The 24,179-nt window shown below is 40.2% G+C and overlaps 1 protein-coding gene across 1 annotated transcript in view; it reads left to right on the forward strand.

The window, feature by feature from the left end:
- Positions 1-196: 196 nt before the first annotated feature.
- LOC137916599 (polypeptide N-acetylgalactosaminyltransferase 18-like) overlaps positions 197-24,179 on the forward strand; it is a gene marked incomplete at its 5' end in the record, with an annotated part of 33,114 nt that continues 9,131 nt past the window's right edge. Inside the window, 7 exons of the mRNA XM_068759588.1 lie at positions 197-392; positions 1,990-2,156; positions 8,729-8,912; positions 9,647-9,844; positions 10,056-10,170; positions 19,752-19,937; positions 22,065-22,202. Coding sequence (XP_068615689.1) covers positions 197-392; positions 1,990-2,156; positions 8,729-8,912; positions 9,647-9,844; positions 10,056-10,170; positions 19,752-19,937; positions 22,065-22,202 — 1,184 coding nt within the window. The remainder of the gene's footprint in view (positions 393-1,989; positions 2,157-8,728; positions 8,913-9,646; positions 9,845-10,055; positions 10,171-19,751; positions 19,938-22,064; positions 22,203-24,179) is intronic.

Consider the following 24,179-nt stretch of genomic DNA (forward strand, 5'->3'; position numbering starts at 1 on the left):
CAATCAGTCTCCGTAACAACAAACTACCCTTCACCTGATAACTGACACAAGGAAGCAGCATTCATCACAGGGATTAAATTCGCCCTCTCATTGTTCCACCCACCTTAAATATCACCTCATGCCCAACCTCACCATTAGACTGAGAGGCTCTGACCCTGATAAACACTCGTGCTATTTGTCTTCCTGTGCCTCATAGACACTCCCGGGAGGGGAGAGGATGATCCGATGGACGCATCATTCTCTGACTCGTCACTGTTTGCTCACTGGGGCCAGGAGCTCAGTCCGGATAACCGCAGGGTGGCGCTGAAGATGTTCCAGTACTATGGATATAATGGCTACCTCAGTGACCGACTCTCTCTAGACAGGCCAATACCAGACCTCAGGCCTGATGGGTAAGACTACAGAACATATGTGTCCTTGCTAATCCAAACTGGGTGTGTATTCACATTAAATGTCTCTTTTGTCCCAAACGTAACGGGCACATAGCCCACACAAGTTAATCAGTCTGGTATATGTGAGCTGGACCAATGTTTTCTGTCCTCCACATTGTCACACTGTTTGAGTTATCGGGTCGACATCCCTTTTAAGGGCTGGAGGGGACAGACATAAGGAGAGACACATGGACTGCACCAACATCAGTCACAAATCCCTGAAGGTACCATCTGAAGGTGGCAGGCCAAGTGCATATTTTCCATCTGCAGCCTATACGTAAATCTCACAATATCAGAGTTTCACTTTGCAAAAAAAGACTTTCACGATTCAAATAACAATATTACTGTGTAAAGGAAAGCAATTATTCATTCATTAATTTTCCAACCGCTTTGTCCGTTATCGGGTCGCTGGCCAAGCTGGAGCCAATCTCAGCAATCAATGGGCAAGAGGCGGGGTACACCCTGGACAAGGCGCCAGTTCATCGCAGGGCAAGGAAAGCAATTAAATTAGTTCAATTCAAATTTACCTTTGTGTATTGTAATGTGCAAAAAGAAAAAGAAACGGCACTTTTCAAATATTGAAACGGCAGTTACTGATAAAACAAATGATAAATGTCATCATTACAGAAACACACAAGATGACATCATGGTGCAAACACTAGCACGGCTCTTTACGATCTGCAGGCTATTTTCTACACTGCACATTCCTCTCAGAGCACCCATTCCCATTAATATTGGCTTTGTATACTCATCTGGAACTGTTCTGGCTGGATACATTAATCATACATTAATCACGCAAACGATTCCCAAATGTAATGCCCAAGTCATGGTCTTCAGTAAATACAGCAGGCTTCTGGGCATTATGTGCAGCATGATGTGATAACTGTGGCGTGATTTTACTCAATTTAATTGGCGCGGCAGTACATGGGTAAGCCGTCACAATCCCAACACAATACACTTTGAACAATGATATTTAATGGTCATGACAAGAGGATTATTATGGAAACAATCCACATACTGCTAATGAGGGAATATTTTAGCACACATTTCAAATACCTTAATTCAAACTGAAAGTGGCATGACCTGCAGCTAGTCATATTTCTGCTGCCTGCTCTGTCTGCATTTCCTGAACATGGACATCAGTTTCCTCCTCAGAGAATAGGCTGACCTCCTCATTCACAATGAAAATGTCAGCATGCAGTGACAGAAAACGGTCCCCGAACAGTCAAAGAGAGAAACCTGATTGATATTTATTAGTCCTAAACTCGTCCCTTTTATAATTACTTTGCAGGTGTACTACTATTCCAGTGGCATTCTCATTAAATTTCCAAAGCTCATCTGGCCATGAACTGGTGCCAGTACCTGCATTTATACCTTGATTTATGAAAATAGGGTTCTGCTGGCTTGTTCGGCCAACTATCTGTGACGGCATGAAATCTGACTTTGCACTGCTCTTTAGAAGTCAAGGTTAAATTTATGTGTTAATCCTCCAGATATCATGCAGGTCCGAAGATTGACTCCAACATTGTCCTGTAAAGGTTTGTTACTTCTTTCACAGGTGCCGGAACAACACTTATCCCTTAAACCTTCCTCAAGTGGGCATTGTGTTCATCTTTGTGAATGAAGCCTTGTCTGTCCTCCTTCGGTCCATTCACTCCGCCATCAGCAGGACGCCCTCGCACCTTCTCAAAGAGATAATCCTAGTGGACGACAATAGCAATAACGGTAAGTATCATCATGTTAAATTACTGCCATTGCCCAATTTTAGCTTAGCACACACAGCCAGGCTTAATAAGGTTTGAATTTCTCATCATAGTGAAGTGGTGTGTGTGTCCTGCTGTTGTTAAAAAGATAGGCCCAACTCTTCATCATCTCAGAGGAATAGACAGATACGAGAGTGATAGTGAAATAATGGATTAATCAGTTTGTTTTTCTGGTCCAAAATAAGTTACCATTTCTAGCATGTGGAACAATTTGGCATCAACTCGTCGCAGTATTTTTTGGGGATTGAAAGTTGGGTTGTTGTTTCAGAAAGTTATTGTTCACTATAAAGTGATCCCTGACTGTTCTGACAAATCAGTCTAAAACCACAAGAATATACCTCTACTACGTAAATACATAGACAAAAATATATAATTATTTCTTATAAGATATATATATAATCCGTTTTGTTTGGGGTCACCAATGTTGTTTACGTCGCAAGGCATTCTGGGTGTGACCTGAAACGGCTGCAGCACCGAGCTCACTGCTATTTAGTATGGCAGCGATTATTTAGCAGCGATCAGCTCCTCCGTTCAGCCTTTACAATCTGAACTACAGCGTCAGCAAAGTCGTGGAAAGTGAGGAAGAAGCCAGATTAAAATGGAGATAAAAATCCACGAGAGAACTCTCGATTTGGTCTTTTTGTTCTCTGTGGCATCTGCGTCGCCAATGCCGACAGAAAGAGAGAGAGAGAGAGAGAGAGCGTCTGCTGTAAAGAGCTCCGCCTCTCGCCTGCAGCGAGACAGACAACTTCCCTGATCCGCTAAAGCCGGGAAAGCGTTGGAAAATGAATACAAACTATTGAAGAGTTATTCATTTAAGAATGTATGTTAAATGGCTTTATTCACAGATCTCCCTTGTATCACATCACATCCAAATTTTGATTAACTCAGCGCTTGGTACCGTATTCCCGTTCTTGTCTTCTCCTCTCTCTCTCTCTGTCGGCATGGCGACATGTAGGAAACATGTTTCCTACAAAGGGAATTTTGTGTATGGTTATCTCATTTGTGGCAGCAAAAGAAAAGTGTGATTATGCATCTTGAAACATCCAAGTATGATGTTTAATTTGGCTCAAACCCGAGACACGTTAAAATCAATTGCAATTCAAATGACATGAGTGTACAAAACACTGACTTCAAGCGGAAAACTATGCTCACAAGGGAGGATTTCTGCTCTGCGAGCACATTACAAAGTAACCTTGAGTGGAACGCTTTCTTGCATGAAAGCATTTCTGCGCCATCACAGAACTCTGACGAGTGCATGCTAGACTTTCTCAGTGTCTGAGATTGTGGGTGCTGGGATAGGTTAATTTAATATCTGCCCTTTGGACGTCGGCTTTGGTTTGATTATTGACGCCGTCAAATATAGACCGGCCTCATTAGAATAAGTATAAAAGTCATCATAGGTCATCTGCATACACAATGTATTGGTTTCCAGAACATAACTTGAATATCATTTAATACTATTTCATAACAGCTAAGTAGTTTCTATTTTAAGTACTTTTATCCCTTGTATTTATTTATTGTTTTCATTTATTCATGTTTCATTTTGTGTGTTTGTGCTGTCTCAGAATAGGGTTTCTGGTTAGAAACTTAAATGCTTTTTCACCAAACTTAATCCACACAGTAACTACAGGTTTTAAACATTTTATTTTTCATTCATTTGTTTTTATTTAAACTCAACCTTTTCTCAGATATGCACTGAACAAGAACTACAGATTAACAGGGATGGCTGACTTGCCTTTCTTCCTAATGATTTCCTCAATGACTCTGTATTTCCTGCTTGTTAGCATTGCATCCTGACTGATTCTGCTGTGTGTCGGGAGATATAAATAAGATTTAACAGATTTAAATAACAGATTTAAATAACAGATTTAAATAATTCATATCGTGAACCTGCTCAGGTGAGCTCCCACGACAACCAAGGCAACATCAACACTGGATGGAATTATGAAAAATGCACACTTATTTTGGAGGAAACCCCACTCATGCCTTTTTATACTTTTTACTTTTCTTATGTTTGTCTTTTTAATATATATATATTTTTCTCTTTCAAATCAACAGGCGCTGCCATTTGTTCTATTCTTGGATGCTTATCTTAATTTTTTTTAATTACCGGTACAAATTAATTTCATTATTTGGCACCATTCACATTAGTGCTAATAATTTGTATGATACCATTATTTTTTATGGTATAATTTATCATTCGTATAATGAAGGTCCTTTCTGAAAGTAGAAAGAAGCGTTGTAGTAAAACAGGTCTATAATTTGCATATTGTTACCTCACACGAGTGTAGAAATCTAAAGATATTCTATTGCCCCTCTAATGACCTCCAGGGTTTTTAACGAGTGACTGTTTTCACTGGATTGAACTCTAATTAGCCGTACAGCTAGGAAGTCTGCCTTTAGGCGGACAACAGTCCAGCAAGGTGATGAAGTGTTTGTGTGCAATTTGCTTGTATTTGCAACCCTAATTTCTACATCTGCATTCATTGGATGCAGTCTCAACAGTGTCAAATTAAAAAGCTATGTAAGCCAAGAGTGTGTAGCTGCCAACCTCTCCACTTGACTGCTGTGCTAGATTTCTGGGACAGGACTTGGGTCTCTTGTGCATTGCAGGAAATTGACTTTAATTCACCAGTGAAAAGTGGACATATGATTTAAAGTCTGCGACTCAACTAAATTACAAAAGGAGAAATAAAAAAGTTAACTCCACTGTACCAAGATCATTCACCGACGGTACACTTTCCAATGTGTTGTGCTGTTTGTAAGAACAGAGGCAGCCATGAAAGACAATCGAATAAGGACTGCTGGCACGGGGGGAAACATGTGTACCAAAGTCAATAATGCAAAATGTGTTTCATGGCCTGTAGCCTTTTTGAACAGATTGTAGATCACTCTGCTGTTGGTGATTTATCACCTAGGCTCCAGGATAAGAACGATCCCTCTCCGTAAGGTCATTATTGTCCAGAAAATTGAATATATTTATCTGTAACACATGTTCAGATGAAAACCCAAAAGTTCACTCCTCCTCCTCCAAGATCAGATTATCAATCAGATCACATTATCTTTCATATTTCATCACGGAATTGAGACCTGGGGAGCAGTCGCCTTTCGCTCCTTGAGGGAACCAAGTCACGCATTGACATTTTGCTGATGGTATTTCACCCCGTTTGCCTGAGCCCTCATCACGCTGCGTCTGATAGTCCTGTTCTCATCATTATCATCGCGATTGTGAATCTTCTGTGTGCTAAATGTCATTAGCCAGTTCACCTGTGACGCTCCTGTGATTGTTGAAGGGGTCGTCGTCCACAGCTATACATTCGTCATCCACCACTGTCACCGCTCACCTCGGAGTGGCATTAGCATGCAGGAGGATGTGGAGCGCTCAAGGGAGAGAAGGGCAAATTGACCTAACTGATTCCTCCTTAATTGGATAATGTCCCAAGCTGGGGGCCCAAGAAGGGCTTGTCGATTTTGGAGTGGACTTTTTTTTTTAGAAGTTTGCACTTATTTTGCAGGATGTCAGTGGATTTATGATTGCTTAAATTGAAATTGAAATTGAAACTGAATATGTCTTAAAAATACATGAAAGTAAATTGTTCTGTAAAGAGCAGATAATTTCAAGCTAAATATAGACAACAGAAAGAATTTAATGACCTCATCTAAACCTTTTTCACTAAGCATTGTCACTTGTATGTCTGGTATGCTTCTCTAGACATCTGTCCCTGTAATTCTGTGGTCTTATGTGGATTCAATCAACAACTCAAGTGTCCGGAGGAAGTACACCAACTGTTTGATATCAGCTGGCCATTCAACAAGCAGGTACTTCAGGCTCCAGCTAATTTAAGATGGAGGGTTCAGAGACGCTGAGATGAGCAGCCAAACGCAACAAAACCTAGCTGTTTGCTGCCAACTATAAGATACAATTTGTGCTGGAACTTCATCAACATGTGTTCAGAATCTTTTTAACAAACTGCCAGCTTCATATCCAAACTCTGGACCTGGGCGTTGGATGCAAGACTGGTAAAACTGTGGAGGAAGAGTGAGCGTAAGATATTTTAAACAGATTTTCACACCTGCAGTTTTGCCATGATAAATTTTACAAGTGGTGTAGTACAAATCTCACAGAAACTTTGAGACTCATACCCAATCCGGTTTGCCATCTGTTGTGCGAGCACTGACGCCTGTCTGGTGTTTACTTTGAATTTGCATCAAGTGAACAAAAATTCAGAAAGACAACATTCAATTATCAAAATCCCATTCTTGATCAAATGCCTGGTTACGCACACAATTATTCACTCTGTTACAATTTAACCATTTGAACACTGAAAAAAAAACATAAAGGAACTTACAAGGTATGTTTTTGGTTTGACTATAAACCATTTTCATTGTGCCGTCGCTGATTAATTAACGCTGACACAGTTTCTATATATAGGTTGTGTTACTTTACAATCTCACTGAGGATGGAAAAGGAGCCGAGCTTGATGGTGCAAACACCATTCTGCAGCTGTACATGTTTTTGTTTTTTGTTTTTCTTCCCAGAAAAACCTGTTTCTTGACACAATTTAAGTATATTATCGTATTTCTTGGACGGTGATGTTGGAAACTGAAGCCCGCTGCTTTCCAGCAGAGGTTTAGCCAGATATATTGCTCCTGAATGACTGGCGTCTGCTGGCCGTCAGCCACGCCTGGTGTAATGGACTGCACTTGATTATGATGTGTTATGAGGCGTAAACATCATCACTCTTATTTTCATTTGCACACTCATCAGATTATCTTAATTATTTATGGATTAGATGAGGGACAATGATGTATTGTACATCACCAGCAGCCTTTCATCTGAGTGAATACAGTAGCTTTAACTAGAACTCAGAGTCTGAAGTGCAGACTGCTGCTGCTGGTGTGTTTCCCTGATCCAGAGTGACTCTGCTTTAAGGTCAGGCCACGTAACGAATGACAGATTTATACGAGGGACGTCTGCTGATTACAATTAACCCACAAGGATAAGAACATCAACCACTCTTCTGGAATAGGAAGGCATCATTCTTTATGTAAATGTAGCTTGGATCTTTATGTAGTTGTGTATCTAGTGTAGATTATTCTTCTCCAGACTTGTTTATGGCCCGGTGGGAAATGGCAGCGCTCTTCTGTCTCCTCCGAGAAACGGCAGCATCGACTTGAAAAATAAGTGTAACCCTCTAGATTTCCAGCTTTGCAATCTTTTTTTTTTTTTTTAAATCTTATGTGCCGTCAGTTCTTGCCCAAAAAACAGTTCTGACAAATTGAGGTAATTGAAGAATGTAGGAATTGTTCTGTTTCAGACTTGAGACTTTAGTTTTACAGTTTTTTACAGTCTACAGTTTGCTGGAAATGGCGCCTCACTGATGACCATGCGGGCAGTAAGACGCACATTCCTGTTACAGTTTTCTTCAGCTGATTTACAGTTGTGATTATTATGCATGGAGAAACACAGTGAAGCTGGATGTAAATAAACTCAATTTATGTGTTTGGTTCAGTTTGTTAAAAAGATTGAATGTTAAGGACAGGCCTTAAACATTGTCCTTGGCAGGAAAAGTCAATTGCTGTTGTTTGATAACATTTTCACTTCTATATTATATTTATAATATGTGTGTAATAGACACATTCTCTTTTATATGTCTGCAGGAAAGTTTTTATTTTACTTTTGCCAAAGGTGAAGCTTCTGAACTTTGTTTCGTTCTTTGCACCATACAGCCAATTTACTCTTTTTTTGGTTTGGAATCTCTTTTTTTTTTTTTTTTTAAATCATCCTGCCTCTAAAGAAGCCAGACAGATGATTGAACTATGGTTGTGATCTGTCTGCTCCATGTCGCCTTTAACATCAGAAGGTATTTGCAAAAAGAAGCCAAAGGTGATTTACATAAGCAAAATGATGAAGCACATTGCTGATGAAAGGTGTATTTCCTGCTTAATGTAGATGATGCATTAAACACTTGTGATAAACGGTAGTTTTTGTAACTCACGGACATTTCCTAACACAAGTAACCTCAGAGAATAGGCTTTTTAAGATTCTTTTTTTTTTTTTGTCTTGGATTAATATTTTTGTAGCGATTGGACCTCTTACCCTTTGCTGCAATGGAATGCATTTTTGTGAGCTACGGCAAAGCTATGATTCATCACACAGTTTATAAGTCAGGCAATAATGGCGGTAAACTTTGAGGCATTAAAACAGATGAACTTTGAGCATTTTGAGAAGCGGCGCAGGCTGAGTCCTCAGTATTGCTCTACTAGGTTATGATTGGTGAGCCCCATGGCGGTCTGCAGCTCTGGCTGAAGCTGCTGCCTCTTTGGTCCACTGATCAAAGCAGTGAAGCATTATCTCTGCTGGCCTCCTACCAGTGAAACACTGCCCCCCGGAGAAGAAGGCGATGGCTTCTTGTCATTGGAAGCTTGCTGATAAGTAGCTTTCTCTGCATCCACCTGTCTCCTAACTCATCTTCAGATATTACATCAAATCTGTGTGTGTGTGTGTGTGTGTGTGTGTGTGTTTTGTAGATGAGCTAAAGGAGAAGCTACAGGATTTTGTGTCTCACACAAACAGCCAACGTCCAGGATTCATTAAAATGGTGCGCCATTCCAAGCAGGAGGGTCTGATCCGGTCCAGAGTGAGCGGCTGGAGGACCGCTACCGCCCCGGTTGTTGCCCTGTTCGACGCTCACGTTGAGTTCAATGTTGGCTGGTGAGTCACTCGCCAGAAGAGCAGCGTATAATGGTAGCACAGCTCGACACACGAGTTCTTTAGTCATCCCTCTGTGTGGGCTGAGAGACAGTTATCAAATGTGAAAACAGACTGTGGCTCTCTTCTCATGGCTTTATTCTGTATCTATGAGAACAAACACAACGTTTATCCACAGATCAAAACATGAACTCATTAAAGAAAGTTTGACATTGGGAATTTGGTTTCTTTGCCGAAAGGTAAAGTAGAAGATTAATGCATCCATATATTTAAACACAACCAAAAGCCTCAGGGGAGGGTGCATTAATCTTATGCTAACAGTCTTCTGTGGCTTCTTATATTAAAGTACCAGAAAACAAATTATGGTTACAACAAATCTCCAAAGTTTAGAGTTTGCTTTTAGATTTTAATATTAAATATTTCTATTTAAACAGATTCACAGACTGTCGGCCTTTTTCTTGTCACATTGCCCTGAACTGTATTTAAAAGTGGCGCCGAATTAAATGATGCCGTTTATGAATGGACTCCAATGAGCATAAACATGTTTCCTCTATTTATCAGCTTATCAGATGGAACATGACGTGTTGATTAACTGGATGGAATTTCTCTTGAAAACAGGATATTGGGCTTTTAATAACTTCCGTTTCATGACTTGCATGATCAGATGTGTGATGGAGAAAACCTGCCAAAACATTCTCTCAAACTAAAAATGACTCTCTCTCTCTCCATATTTTAAGGGCTGAGCCCATACTGCAGAGAATTAAAGAAGACAGAACACGCATCATCTCCCCATCGTTTGATAACATCAAATACGACACATTTGAGATTGAAGAATATCCACTGTCTGCCCAGGGCTTTGACTGGGAGCTCTGGTGTCGCTACCTTAACCCACCCAAGTCCTGGTGGCACAAGGGCAACAAGAGTGCACCAATACAGTAAGTGAAGACCATAAGGTTCTGATCGTCTTCAACAAGTAGCATAATATGACATTCTTTATCTAACATTTAGTAAAACAATCTGTCTCCGCTGCTAAATGAGTCATTCAGGAAGGCCTTATCCTGTTTTTTGCTGTCACTATAGCAACTGAAAGTTAGCATTACCGGGACAGAGTAATGGCGCTGATCTTTATCATCTCTAATCTACCAGGAGCCCGGCCCTGATTGGCTGCTTTGTGGTGGATCGGCTGTACTTTGAGGAGATTGGCCTGCTCGATGAGGGAATGGAAGTGTATGGGGGAGAAAATGTGGAGCTGGGCATCAGGGTGAGTAATAGCGTCGACCCCTGGTGGCCACGGGCCATGGTTCATCCAGGTAATGTGTGGAAAATTAACAATGATAATGGCGCTTAATGTCTGTTGGGAGCAAGGTCACAGTGGAGCTGATTGTTGAAATAATTCATGCATTGAAAAATTGCCATTTAGCTACAAGTGATGCGATCTGTTAAAAACGGTGTTAGACGTGTAGGTGAAGCGTAGAATATTCAGCCAGAAGCAGATTTCATTTTGAGAGAGAGAGAGAGAGAGCGAGAGCACACACATCTACTGTACAAGTTCATTCATGCATCCTCAGCTCAAGAAATGGAGACAAGCACACGACAAGATAGCGAGTGTAGAAATCCTCATCCTCTCTAATGACAGAGATTTGATCATCTGTAAGGAGATGAGACCCAGATGTCCTCTGACTACAGAAGTTACATTCTTGGGGTCGGTAATATCCCTGCTGATTTCTTTATAGTCGGACACATTGATGATTTTTATTGTACATATTACCAACCAGAGCCTCAGACCTGTGTATAAACATTTTGATGAAACTTTATGGCCTATTGCTTTTGCCCCAAATTCACTGTTCAGAGTAGTTTACTTACTTGCTCGTGTCTGACTCAAGGAAGTTGCCCTTGCCTGGAGGTTATTGTGGTTTAGAGTTCACTAGAGCCTTTGAAACAGAGGGTGACACTGTCAGCTAGAAGCTACAAGGCCTACGGACTCTGGCTTGGCCCCATAGAGCCGCAGCAGGGTCTGTCTGCCTGTCTGCAGCGTATTGGTCATGCCTCTGGACCACCTGCCATCACACAAACTAGCTGCTGACAGCTCCTCGGAGACGCGCTCACACCCAGCCAACAGCCCCAGGCTTTGGCCTCAGCATGAAAGGGGGGTGCTCTGGTGCTGTGAGGGGGAAATGAACTGCTGCTCTCTGTTCACGTTTGGTCACGAAGTGCAAGCTGAATAGTTCTGTCATGGCGTGGAGGAATTCCAACTCAATCTAATGTGTGTGAATTCATGTCATAAAATGGCCTGGTTTTTATCATGGCGGCGGTATTGAATGCAGTTTCATCGAGGTAATTCACAATGAATTGAATGGTTGTAGTCCTCTTAATGCTGCATACATGGAGCATATGCACAGGTAAATACAAGAGAGGCGAAGAAACATAAAATGTTCATGTACATACAATTAAATGCATATGCATATTTTGCACATTTTAAAAATAAAACAAGGATTTACAGACTCCTGGACAATCCTATATGAATTGTTCTCCAGGCGTTTCTAGTGTTATTAGGGGATTAAATAATTTACATTGAAGACAGAAATGGTGGAATCTGGATACACCTTAAAGATGAATCTGGGTTGCTGTTGGCGATAAACTACTACATAATAGTAATAGTCACGAAGCAGCTGCTAAAAGTATGTGTTGCACTTTCCCGCTCCATCCCTGACCATTTCTCTTTGAACTGTGTTTGAGCACAAGCATTGATTTATTTTGTGGATTGTATTTATAGACATGCAGCAAACCCCAAAAAGTTTTTTTTGATGTGGTTCTTCAAGTCATGTTTGTTTGTGAGCAGGACAGGGGTAGGAGAGGAGACGTAGCCATGCGTGAAGGTGTCCGGTCATAAAAAAGGCATGCAACAAAAAAAAGCAATCAGAATGTTAAATTCTATATAAACGACTTAATGTAATGTTCCCTTTATAAGTCATGATTCACCTGTCAATGTGTGGACGTGGATCGGCCTCACATCCCGCCTTCCACACACCCACATTCAACCATAAATAGTAGTGCGATGCACCTCATGAATGTTGGTTCTTAGAAATGAATCTTTAGCTCAAAGGTCCCTTGTTTCCTGTGGATTGCATTCCTACATCATTATAAAGAAAATGTAATAGTTATTCATAGAAATAAGGTCTAATTTGCTCAATGACACCCCCGGAGGCTTGAGGCCAAGACAAAGACTAGAAATCCTGGATCTTGTCCAGACTCTGGACGCCCAGAGCTGCTGCTTTCTTTGTGTTTTTGGTTAAATGTTCAAGCCAACCCAAGAAAAGAATCGTCAGGAATACTAAGTTCCTCATCAGCATGTTTGTGACTTGCTACTTGCTCTAATCAATAACATTAGGTTATGAAAACATAATCGATCACCATTAAAGCATTACTGCTGGTAGAGGTCTGAAAGCTTGTAATTCATCTGTTCACTTGTATAAACACCGGGAATCCTTTTAAAAGGAAAGTTTGAGTGATGAACAGACTCTAAGTTTGTTTCCGTGAACGTGGCCTGCAGTATGATCAGGACCGTAATGAGGATGGCGTGTACTGAGAGTCAGCGGCTTCATTTAAACAGATCTGTGGGTGGTGGCGACGTTCAGGTGAGATGACTGCAGGAGATGGAGTTTGGGTGTAGCCACCGCCTTCACAGCACAATCATGCTGCAGGGAGTCGACACACACAAAAGCTGTCTTGTACCCTTTAAAATGCTTCTGGGGTGTGCTGTAGCTCACTACAGGCATATGTGCAAATAACAAGTCTGGTTTGACTGTTTAGAACATCAACGACTCATTAAGATGTTTATTTTAAGTGGCTTGAGTTTGGGTGAAGCGTCATTATACAATCTCACTTCAATTCATCACCTGCCCATCTGTGTCGCCAATTTACCCCGTCTCTAAATTGTTTGTTGGCTTGGGCAAACGGGTGCACAGAATATCCCATCCACTTTGTTTTTTTTTATAGATTACATTGAGATTTGCGTATATGCAGCGGTTATAAATGAAAATCCTGGACTGTAATGCACACTGGGTAATATAATTGGAATACAAATGATCTCCCAAAACACCTGTGCCTACTGGGTATCGTGCCAGGGAAGCCAACCCTGAACAATGCATCTAACAGACATCATCACTCTCCACCAGCGCCAGCAAGGTTGAGCTGAGAAATGAGGGTCATTGAGGGCTATGAAACACGATTATGAGGCTGGCTTTGTATGCGTGGAAGTGGCAATAAAACTCCATTACTACCGTGGTAATGATTTACACATTGCATTTCATCTAAATATTCGGCATTCTGTGATTTGTGTTCCGTATCAACAATACTGAACATTATTTGTTTGAGCATTTAAAAAAAACAAAACGAATTTCATAAGTATATGTAGCATATAGAATGAATAAGAGCCGCGTCCTGATAGCAGTCTGCTTTAATATTGAAACACCGAATGTGAATTCATCCTCGCACTAATAGCTGTGACTCCTAGAGCAGCTGCTTTGAATATGTAATGTGACTGTGTGAGGCATAAAAACTGAACAAATATTAGCTCGTATTCAAGATGTGTAATACTGTATATCAAAACAGTTAATTGTCTAACTATGCAAAATATACACAATTCAGCTTATTAAAATTGACTGACTCAAGTTCAACCTTACATTCGTTTGTAAAATAAGCTCCCTTTGTGTTAATACTAAGCATGAATAAAGCATCAATGTAGAGTACACTGGCCCACCACTACTGGTTAGTCCTGTAGCTTTGATGTCGCAACTCTTTTATTTTGCCAAGCTCTGGTATTGATGATAGGAGAGCCAGGCCGCTGAGTCTTCTCTAGCATATCACAAAGATTCTCAACGGGGTTCGGGTCTGGACTCTGCGGTGGTGAATCCATTCGTGGAAATTATGTTTCATCTCCCTGAACCGCTCTGTCAATTTGAGCCTGTTGAAATGTGCCATTATCTTGGAATATGCCAGTTCCATCAGGAAAAGGAAAAGAAATATCCTGGTCATTCAGTATATCCAGCTGACATCATCACAATGCTGAACCAGCTGGAGCAGCCCCGGATCATAAATGCCCCCCACAGTTCTGCCTCTCTTGATACACTGTTGATTTTTACAATTTGATTTCACCAAACGTTTAAAGTTTTTCCAATGGAAGTGGTGCTCTTTTGGACATGTTTGCTTTAAACATAATTAAATTCGAAAGACCCTGCATTGCACTGGTGCTACAATAATATTCATGTACTGCACTGGAAATAAGTTTATTCTAGTAAGAGCTGCATTCAAATTAAACGGCCCTAAACAAACACCAGTCTGCCCTTTATGAGCTTATTTCAAAATCATTTTTATTACACTGCCAGGTATGACATGGCAGACTACAAAATATATGTATTTTTAGAACATTATTAACCTCTGTAGTTCTGATGGCAGGGTAATGAGCACAAATGTACATATCTATTGATAACGATATAATTTCACTATGTGGAGCAATGAAGGAGGATTTCATAGGAACGTTTTGAAGTGTTACTATAGAGATGCTCTTGGCTGCAGAGGTTTTGAACAAGTAGGACAGAGGGAATGCTGAGCAGGCCTCCCCACGGATAAGATGCATCACATATGCCTTGATTTAAATGGTCATCACCTCAAATAAAAAAAATTATAATGGCAAAATGTTCTATATGATGTCAACAAAAAGGCTAAAAACTGGATTCAGTTCAGCGTCATGTATTAAGGGGTTCCAGGGTTTGTTTTCTTCAAACCTTTTTGATGAAAATCAAGATTGTGGGATGGAAGGAAACTGTTTGCATTTAAAAATAAATCAAATCCTAATTCAGATGGACGTTATCGCTTTAAATTAAGATGATACAGTACTTGTCGAAAGTAACTTGGTACAAATCATAGTGAATAAAAAGTGACTTATTCAGGTATGAAGACAAGATGTAATATTAAGAAGAAGCCATGAATAATGCATCAGTAATATTCCTGGATGAGTAGATACCACCAACAACAAACCAAATGAACTCCACTGTGTCCCCAGTCCTTTGGGAAGTTTTCCTTTGTAATTTGATATGACGTGATAGATTAATAATCCAAGGCTACCGCTCATCACATTGCAGCTCACTGCAAGGATTGCTGCAAGCCTGTCACCTACAAACATCATCTCGGAGTTTATTCTTTAATATGTTCTGGGTCATAGCCGAGGGAGAGTCAGCGCAAATCTGAAGGATGGTGGAGGAACATCCGGCACATCCACCCTCAGGAATCAGCATGGCTTCATTTCCCACTGGATCAAAGCACTGTGCAGAGAAATGGATCGGCATTGGATAATGATTAATAGTAAAATAGATGGGTTTAATGTAATAGCTGTATATGATCCTTTTCATTATCCATTAATCGGAATGTTCTCTCTCAGATGCTACTATTGGGTTAAATCGTCTTTCACATTAACATGTTTGTAGGAATTTGGTCAGAAGAAACTGAACAAGTACTTTCACATATTTTGTTACAAATGCAGCATTTTAGAGAAAAACATCACACATGTAACGGCGTACCATTATCACTGTGCATTTATGGCGACTGAAGGGCAGCGGATGAGATGCACATTGATGTCTCAGCATTTATATGGAGAGCACAGGAAACTTTAGATAGCAGGCGCAAGAAACTGGATGTTTTGCACTGCTTCAACTCTGGAAAGCTAAAGAGGAATCTCAAGTTTATCTTCACAGTATGCTCTGATAAGATGGGATTTAGTATCACAAAATACTGAGGAAATGAGAAATGAATGCAGCAGGAAATGGTAGGGTTTTTCTTTTTTTAAAGCCAGTTCTGGTTTATTGAGGGGTGGGGGTGGGCAGGGCAGGGATATGAAAGCAGATAGCTTCAAATACAGAGACAAGTCTTGAATGAAAAGGGAATATTCCTCAGGCAGCATAATAAATCACAGGAAGATATGGTTCTGGAGTTCTGCTCATCTTGCCAGCGGGCTGCAGACATATGTCTTTGCTGTTGCATTTCTTTTCAGATTTGATAGTTGTCATCAGCAAAGTGTCACCACTTCACATCGTAAACTATCAGGAAGTCGATAATATCTTCGGTACACGTTTCACAATACATAGATCAAGGTCTTGGCCACACGTGTGGGCTGTTTGCCTGTTTGAAAGATATTTTTCATCAGTACAAATGAAGTCGAGACAAATTTACGTCTTATCCTAAAGATGCTGATCTGGTGTCGGTGATGGAGCGTTCTGCTTCTTTCCTGAGATGTCTACTATAAAATAAAGTTACAAGGATCATTTCCTCTCATGACTTGCTCTAAATTCTCCCACCTAGAATGAAACAAGAATTTCATCTCCTAGCTTCACCTAGTTTGAACAATCTGATTCTGGCACAACACCTCATATAGAGCCCACAAGAGAAGGACTGGAAACCAGTGCAAACCTCACTTACAGTTCACGGTGAATATAACTCTAAATACAAGCCTGCATTCTATTCCATGATTTAATGTTACGAGAATACTTCTATAGAGTATACAGTAAGCATGTAATATAATGCTCTCACATCATCGAGGTAATGAACTAGGTAATTATTGATGATTGTGATCAGTTTGTAGCACTGACGGCTTAATTATGAGGCTGCTTGTTGCTATTCCAGTCAAGTTTTACAACCTCACCTTTTTTCAGTCCGTGTAACTGACTTGACTTCAAGTTGCTCCTTTGCAGTGAAGAAGAAAGATTGTGTTGTTCCTGTTGGTTCAATTCTGCAGGTGTGGGGGGGCTGATCCCATAAAATTAGATTTTGGAGGATGCTTGAAGGTAGCCAAAGAAAACCTGAAGTTTCAAAAATGCTAAGAAATATATAATTGTGTAGATGGTCAATCCAGTTATTAGACTTAAATCCATGTGGATCATCTGATCTGATTTATTTCCACACCATAATATCACATTGTTATTATTATCATGCTGCAAATGCTCAAAGATTTAGTGCAATGCTGTCAAGTGCTCTCATCAAAATCCACTTTAAGCCACCAGACGCTCTGCTCAGTACCTGGCACTGCAGCAGACAGAAAAATTAATTAAGCACTTCACTGACATTACACTTACATTAAAGCTTTTTAGCCCTTGCTCTTATCCAAAGCATGGCAAGATGAGGTCAGCAATGAAATGAGCTCAGACCCAGGCGGATAGAGCCCTGATAATAGATCTGAGTGAACATTTGTAATATGAGAATGCTGCTCTGCCAGAAGAATTCAACAAAAGGAAATTAGAGGAAGAACAGTGAGATAGTGAGGGAGATCAACTTCAAGCAGAGGTATATTTTTAGGACGATATGGTAGAAGAGGGAGCGATTCAAGTGGCAGCAGGAGATGTGAGATTTCTTGAAGAGAGGGGATTTGAGCTTACAAGAGAAGGGAGCGGTGGTGCTGTCCTGGCATGGAGGCAGGCAGATGGGTGGTGTGAGCTCCCGACTTTCAATAACACAGATTACACTCAAAGTGCAGTGTGTTCCTTTGTTACGGAGCTGTTGATGTGTGCTTTTACACAGGAAACCCCACTTTATAAGTCCCCATGCAGATTAGGTGGGGAGAGCTTGATGGTTTCAGGAGAATGCACTGTGAGGAACATGCAACGATTTACAGTTGTCTTATTTAAAGTGCCCCACCGTGGTAATGGAAGACTACGACCTGCATGTTGGCAGTGATTACCCAATTATGGTGATTAAAGAAGAGCAGCAGACATCGAGTTACTTGGAAGACGTGTAAAGAAGACGGCAAAAATGATTCCATTTTCAGGAAGGGAAGTTGAGACTGAAGCATGGCGGAAGATTAGAAGCTGTAATTGGCTGTGTATGTATCTGTATTTGGAAATTATTGATGCTGATGATGTTTCACTGCGTCTTTTTCAGCTTGACTAAAACATTATTGGTTTTGTCTGGTTGGGAAGGAATACAGTGTAACTGCGGCTTTAACAGCAGACACAAATCAGCCCCAACCTCAGATGGCAACGTGGTAATGGCTGTGCCTTCTTATGCCGCCAGCAGGGGATTGCGATTCTACTGTTGCGATATATCAGCGTCCATCAAAGCAAAACTGAGTGAGGAACAAGAAAAAATGCTGCCAGACAAAGGCTCATCATTAAAATCGTTGATCTGTTCACCCGCTCCTGGACGTTCAACTTCGCTGAGGAGGTTATGTTTTTGCCTGTGTCTGTCTGTCTGTCTGTCTGTTTGATTATACTCAAACGTTCTGGATGGAAATGTTGGGAATCTGACCAGGAACAGTTTATTAAATATCGGTGATGATCCAGAAGAGATCCCGGATTCTGGATCACTTTGAAATTTTTGTTCACATTGAAGTCAATGGAGCTTCAAAATGTGTTCCTCAATATCGTGGTTGATTATTGACTGATGTTTATGGAATCTGGCGGTCATGTATAATCTACAATTATATTAGATTTTCACCTATATTGAATTAGAACAGAGCATGAAAATATTGATCCAAAATGGTCCATATTTACATTTCACAGTTTTAATATTAACGTACAACCAAACAGGTTAGTATATATGAACTATTCTCTCATTGAGAATCCATATCACTCATCCAGTGTACAGTCAGGAAATGAATAAGTGCTGGGGAGGCTCTGTATTAGCGTAGGAGGTTACCATGGTGATGCATTTGTGTTAAAAGACAGCCACCTTTGTGACATTGAAAACTCTGGCTTCAGGTTCTACATTCCTCTCTAACCCATTAATCCCACTTCCTGTTACACCCTTCAGGACACAACTGCAGCTGCTGCTGGCATTGGAATTGAATTTAAATACCACCTGAGCCTTCGGTTCAGTAATATGTATGGAATATATCCTCAGATAGAATTGACAGGCTCACTTCTAAGTCCATCCTTGGACTGAGAGAAGTATAAATCACATTTCTCAGGACTTGTTTTTCTCTACCGGGACATTTAGAACTGTAGAAGCCTCTTGATGAGAGGGGAAACGTCTTCAGAAAACCAATTCTTTCTTTTTGCTCTTTGTCATTCTGAATTTTTGACCAATGGCTTCTTAGACAAAAAAATGTTGTCATTGAAATACATGTTCAATAATAACCTGCTGCCTAACAGCACAGTCCTGAGTTTGTGTGATTGTTTGATTATAATGTGCCTGAAGCAGTGACGTGCGGCGCTGTTCATGGCTGGTGAGACTGAATTTATCACAACCAGATTATAAATTCAAGAACCCTCCAGAGCATCTTATTCACCTTTTTGATTGGCAGCGGTTAATTAATGTGTTATATTAAAAATATCATAAAAGCATTCGTTACACATACAAACTGTAACATACAAAAAGGCACATTTAATTACAAAAACATTATTTTGGTTTTACCTTTACTTGCACTTGATCGCAGCTGTAACTGTAGCCGATGAATCACAAATAGAAAGGCTTATGCTCCGGGACACGGGCATATAAACCCTTCCCACCATGGGGACTATCTCCTTGTAGTCATGTATGATCTGGGCTGCACAGCAGCAGAACGCATCCCAATTGATGCCGAACCTGAGTAACTGTCAGTATTTGAATCCTAACATTAGAACAGCAACACCAAAATAATCCAGACATTCAAATGCATTTATCATAAGGGTTGGCTTTACATGAAACAGCCTGTCAGCTCTGCAGAGAGGGCTGAACTTCAGCTAGCATCAGCATCACGTGCAGCACTTTACATTACACCCAGCAGAAGTCAGTGCAGCCTTTAATCCCAGTGATTTCAAGTGTTTTGTATCCTGTGAAGTCATTTTGAACTTTGTATTTGTACTGTTTGTGAACCAGGTGTGGCAGTGTGGCGGCAGCGTTGAGGTCCTGCCTTGTGCTCGCATCGCTCACATAGAGCGTGCTCATAAACCCTACACGGAGGATCTAACGTCTCATGTGCGGCGAAATGCCCTCCGAGTTGCAGAGGTTTGGATGGATGAGTTTAAAAGCCACGTCTACATGGCCTGGAATATTCCCATGGAGGTGAGGGATTATGTTAATCATGTTTAATCTCAACATTTTATTCACTGCACGACATTTGCATTATTTATAATACAAATGCATTATTATTTCAACATTTTAGTTCTTAGAAATATGTGAAATATGTTTGTGTTTAAAGTTGAAAATTAATCTTTACTATGTGCAGCACAACCACTTATTAACATGCAACTCATTAGGATTCACCATTATTAATATAATTTGTTTCTCGGCTGTTTTACTTTTCTAGATGTTTACAGTAGATCTACAGGAAGGAAAAGGGAAAAAGAGACATTGAAATTATATTTCAATCACATCTTAAGCAAAAGGCCACTAAAATGTCCACATATTTTACCATCTTCATTCTGTTTTAATGGAGGAATATTGCGAGCTGGGCTGGAAGACAGTTTTATTGACCTAAATTGTCCTCCAGGAGCAGTAAGTGTAGGAGCATTTGGATACAAAGGGACATAAAATCTGGGATTCTGTTTAACATTGTGTGTAAAATAGGCCTCTGAATTTGCTAAGGAGTTTCTTTTGTAAAGCAGAAATCCATCACAAGCCATCATTCATTATGAAGTTCTTTCAGCGTCTGCTTTTGACACAATCCTTCCTTGTCCCACTTTCGAATGTCAGATGTCAAAGATTAACTGACTACAGGCTGAACTGACAGAACTGTTGAGGCGCCTTGTGCATGCAGAAAAGGTCTTAGAAGTCAAAATCACAATAGACTGTTAGGTGGGGGGCATTGCAACAGACTGCATCACGGTTTATTGCTGTATTAATTATTTGTCCTGCCACTAATCGAGAAAAAACATGGCCGCAGGAGGATCTTCAGTCATCGTTTGTCAAACTTGATCTGTTATTTTACCAGGATTTGTTGTTTCAGCCTTTTGTGTTTAGAATCCAAACATTTAAACATCAGCTAAAGTCATATGCGACAGGATAATGCGCAGACACACAAATATGGAACCAGATGATTAGGCAGCGCTGTCATCAAGCTACAGCGCTGAGAGGCGGCTTCATTCTGATCTGAATGTTAGCTGGTGTCTGTCCCTGCTGTGTCCCTCCCTTCACTGATGTTTGGCTGAATCGCACCAAAACATCTGCTGCGGACTCAATTATTTATTTTGATTTCAGAACAACCTGAAATAAATATGTGCCACAATCTACTTACAGTCTATGCTTATTTATCATATTTACTGCTAAATAATAAATAATTAAAACCATGAATTATTCAGAATGTTGGGGGGGGTAAATGTCATCATTTCTGACGTGCATCGTCAGCAAATTACAAATGTCAAAATTAGCATGAAAAATGCATGTACCGGTCATAACATTTTTGTTTTTATGGTTAAATTGTCACGTGTTCAGTTTTTTTTCAACTGATATTCATTTTTCTTTTTTTTTTATCTCAAATAAATAAAAAGTAAATAATCACACTAAGTCATGTTTAATAAGCGAAGCGGAGCATCCCTTAAAGTCAAATGTTTGTTCTCTACTGCATAATCTGTATGAATATGTAAATAAATGTTATGAATAGATGAACATCTGCAGGCAATTTATTCAGTCAATGCTGTCATCAAGAATCATGAAATTTATGCCGAACTTTTTATTGTATTATTATCCTTGTGCAGAGGCTCTTCTGATCACCACCATGGTTAAATGAAACCACAAACCTTTATAAGCCTTTAGTGGGACCTCTTAAACAGGATAAAGCCATACAAATATCAGGGACCACTGGTTTAATCTTACTGTCTATTTCATATTATGTTTATCTATTTATTATTCATCCATTTATTATTATATAACTAAATCATACCTTAGAAATGTAGGTCATTGTAGAGTGGCATCTAAGTAAAATGCTTGTATTTACCTCACAATTAACTGGAGTACTCGATTACTTTCCATCACCATCAGACTGTTATGACGTGTGCTGGCAGCTTTAATACGAGATAATCGTAGAATTTGGGGGGGGGGAATCAGAACCATCTAGAAGTTGTTCAAATATATAACAAATGGCTGCACAGTTCTCCTCAATGGCTCATTATCTGGCATGCTTCTCCCCCCTGCTACAGCTAATCAATTATCTGCTTTGTGTGAATCTGTGTGTGGCTGTTTGCTTAAACACAGGACTCAGGGATTGATATTGGAGATGTCTCTGAGAGGAAGGCTCTGAGGAAGAGGCTGCAGTGTAAAACCTTCCGATGGTACCTGGTCAACATGTACCCCGAAATGAGGATGTACAGCGACACCATCGCATACGGAGTAGTGAGCTACCGACGCCTCCTTCTCATCCCAAATTCAGCAGAAGCCTAAACTAATCCGTGCAAATCATTTTAATCCTTAGTGTCAGGCTGCTGTTGGCACAAACACTCTTTCTTTTGTTCCCCTTCTAACCTCAGAAGTTGCTAATAATTATTTCCTGTTGGGCCTTGTGAAAATAAATATATAGAATAACTGAAGCTAACATATAGAACTTATATAAATGTCGTAAAACAAAATCCTTTCAGCAGGATTTTACTGAGAAAAGAAACCGGGCAGTGTTTCTATTTTCTCATTCCCAGTGGCTTTCAAACGGCTTTATTTCCATGGTCCTCCCACCTCGCATCACTGCAGTGCACCCTAATACACAGTGACACACGGGCCGCGGTATTATGGCACTGCTTCCCATATTGTATGGATGATTCTTTTTCTTATATAAACTGACAAATTGTGGAAAGATGCTGCAAGGAAGTAGGGCGGCCTCATTATGTTCCTTCCTCTGAGTCAGTTGACCTCATTATTCTATATTTGCATTGTGCATTTGATGGAGGAGACAGTTGTGGTGAGGCTACATGGAATATTATCCTGTTGGCAGAAACTTTCTTCACAAGTGTTTTGAAGTCTAATGCATGAATTCCTCCCTACTCCTCATCTTCATATATGAATGTGAGTGAGGAAGGTGCGGGTGGAGGTCAGCTCAGTGCCACGTTATTGTGCATTTGGTGCCATGTTGAAGTGACACAATTCAATATGAAGCATTTGCCCTTGTAACTGCAGTCCACCTATATTTCTTTAACTACAACGTCACATGACGGATGCATATAAGCTGCTGTCGCCCCTACAAGTGTTACTGTTTTTGACTTTCTGACACCATAAAAGATTAGCTCTGTGCAGTTGTGTGGGATCGGATATCAGATACATGCAGACATCTCCTGGGCCAATGAAGAGGCATCATCGATGCGATCATCAGATCTCACATCTTTACATGATTCACACAAACTACCAACGCTGGAGATCCCTGCAACAGTTTGTGTCTCGCAGTCAGGCAGAACGTGGTCATTGCATGAACAACCCCTGAGCTTGACTTGATTTACATATTTATAAAAACAAAAGTGAAGATGACTCAGACTGTGATTCACATTTTGTTTCAGCTTGCTCAGCCTCTTTTGGTTTCTGTAAATATCCTTTATTCCCTTGATGTGAAAAACAAAGATTATGCAAAGCAGGGCATTCTACTTTCTCTTTTTTTTATTATTTAACACCTGCCCAAAGTCACACAGTCCTCTGGAAACACTTTCATATTGACAGCATGCACCTCGGCAAGCACAGCTTGACGTTTAGATTATGGTTTATGTTCCCCGTGGGAGAAATAATGCACCGGTGTTAAATGGAGCTTCTCTGCTCTTGCAATGCATCAGTAGTGGTGGATTGTATCTGTGGGCTGGACGCCACACATGGTCATTAAACCACTGTGAGCCTGCTTTTAATAGAAGCCCACAACATCCATGAGAAACTGGATAGCCTGATGAAGAAAAGACACCTTTACAGTTTTCTGTATGTTTTTTTTTTGTCATTGAATATAAAGTCTATTAATTAGTGGTGCTACCTACAGGTCAAAAAACAAGACATTAACATATTTTTACAGACTGTAAGACACTTTAAAACTTTCTGTTTGAAGGATGGTATTCTTGATATTCTTTAGCAAGTGAAATATTTTTATCAACCACTCACTGACTCAAGATTTTAAGCAAATAAATATTTAAAACTCGAATATTTTTCTAATGAGTGATACATGCAAATTCTGTCAATTTTAGCTTTGTAGCTGTTTTTAGCTCACCAAAACACTGTGACTAGTATCATAGCCAATGAGCAGTCATTAGTATTTCAATTTTATAATTGTCCAGTGTTGTTTGGGAAACTCCACCTAATTCAGACCACTGAGAAAATCCAAAAATAGTCATTGTACTTATTTGCACAAAAGAA

The sequence above is a fragment of the Brachionichthys hirsutus genome, unplaced genomic scaffold (genome assembly GCF_040956055.1).
Source record: "Brachionichthys hirsutus isolate HB-005 unplaced genomic scaffold, CSIRO-AGI_Bhir_v1 contig_201, whole genome shotgun sequence".
NCBI classification, from domain to species: domain Eukaryota; kingdom Metazoa; phylum Chordata; class Actinopteri; order Lophiiformes; family Brachionichthyidae; genus Brachionichthys; species Brachionichthys hirsutus.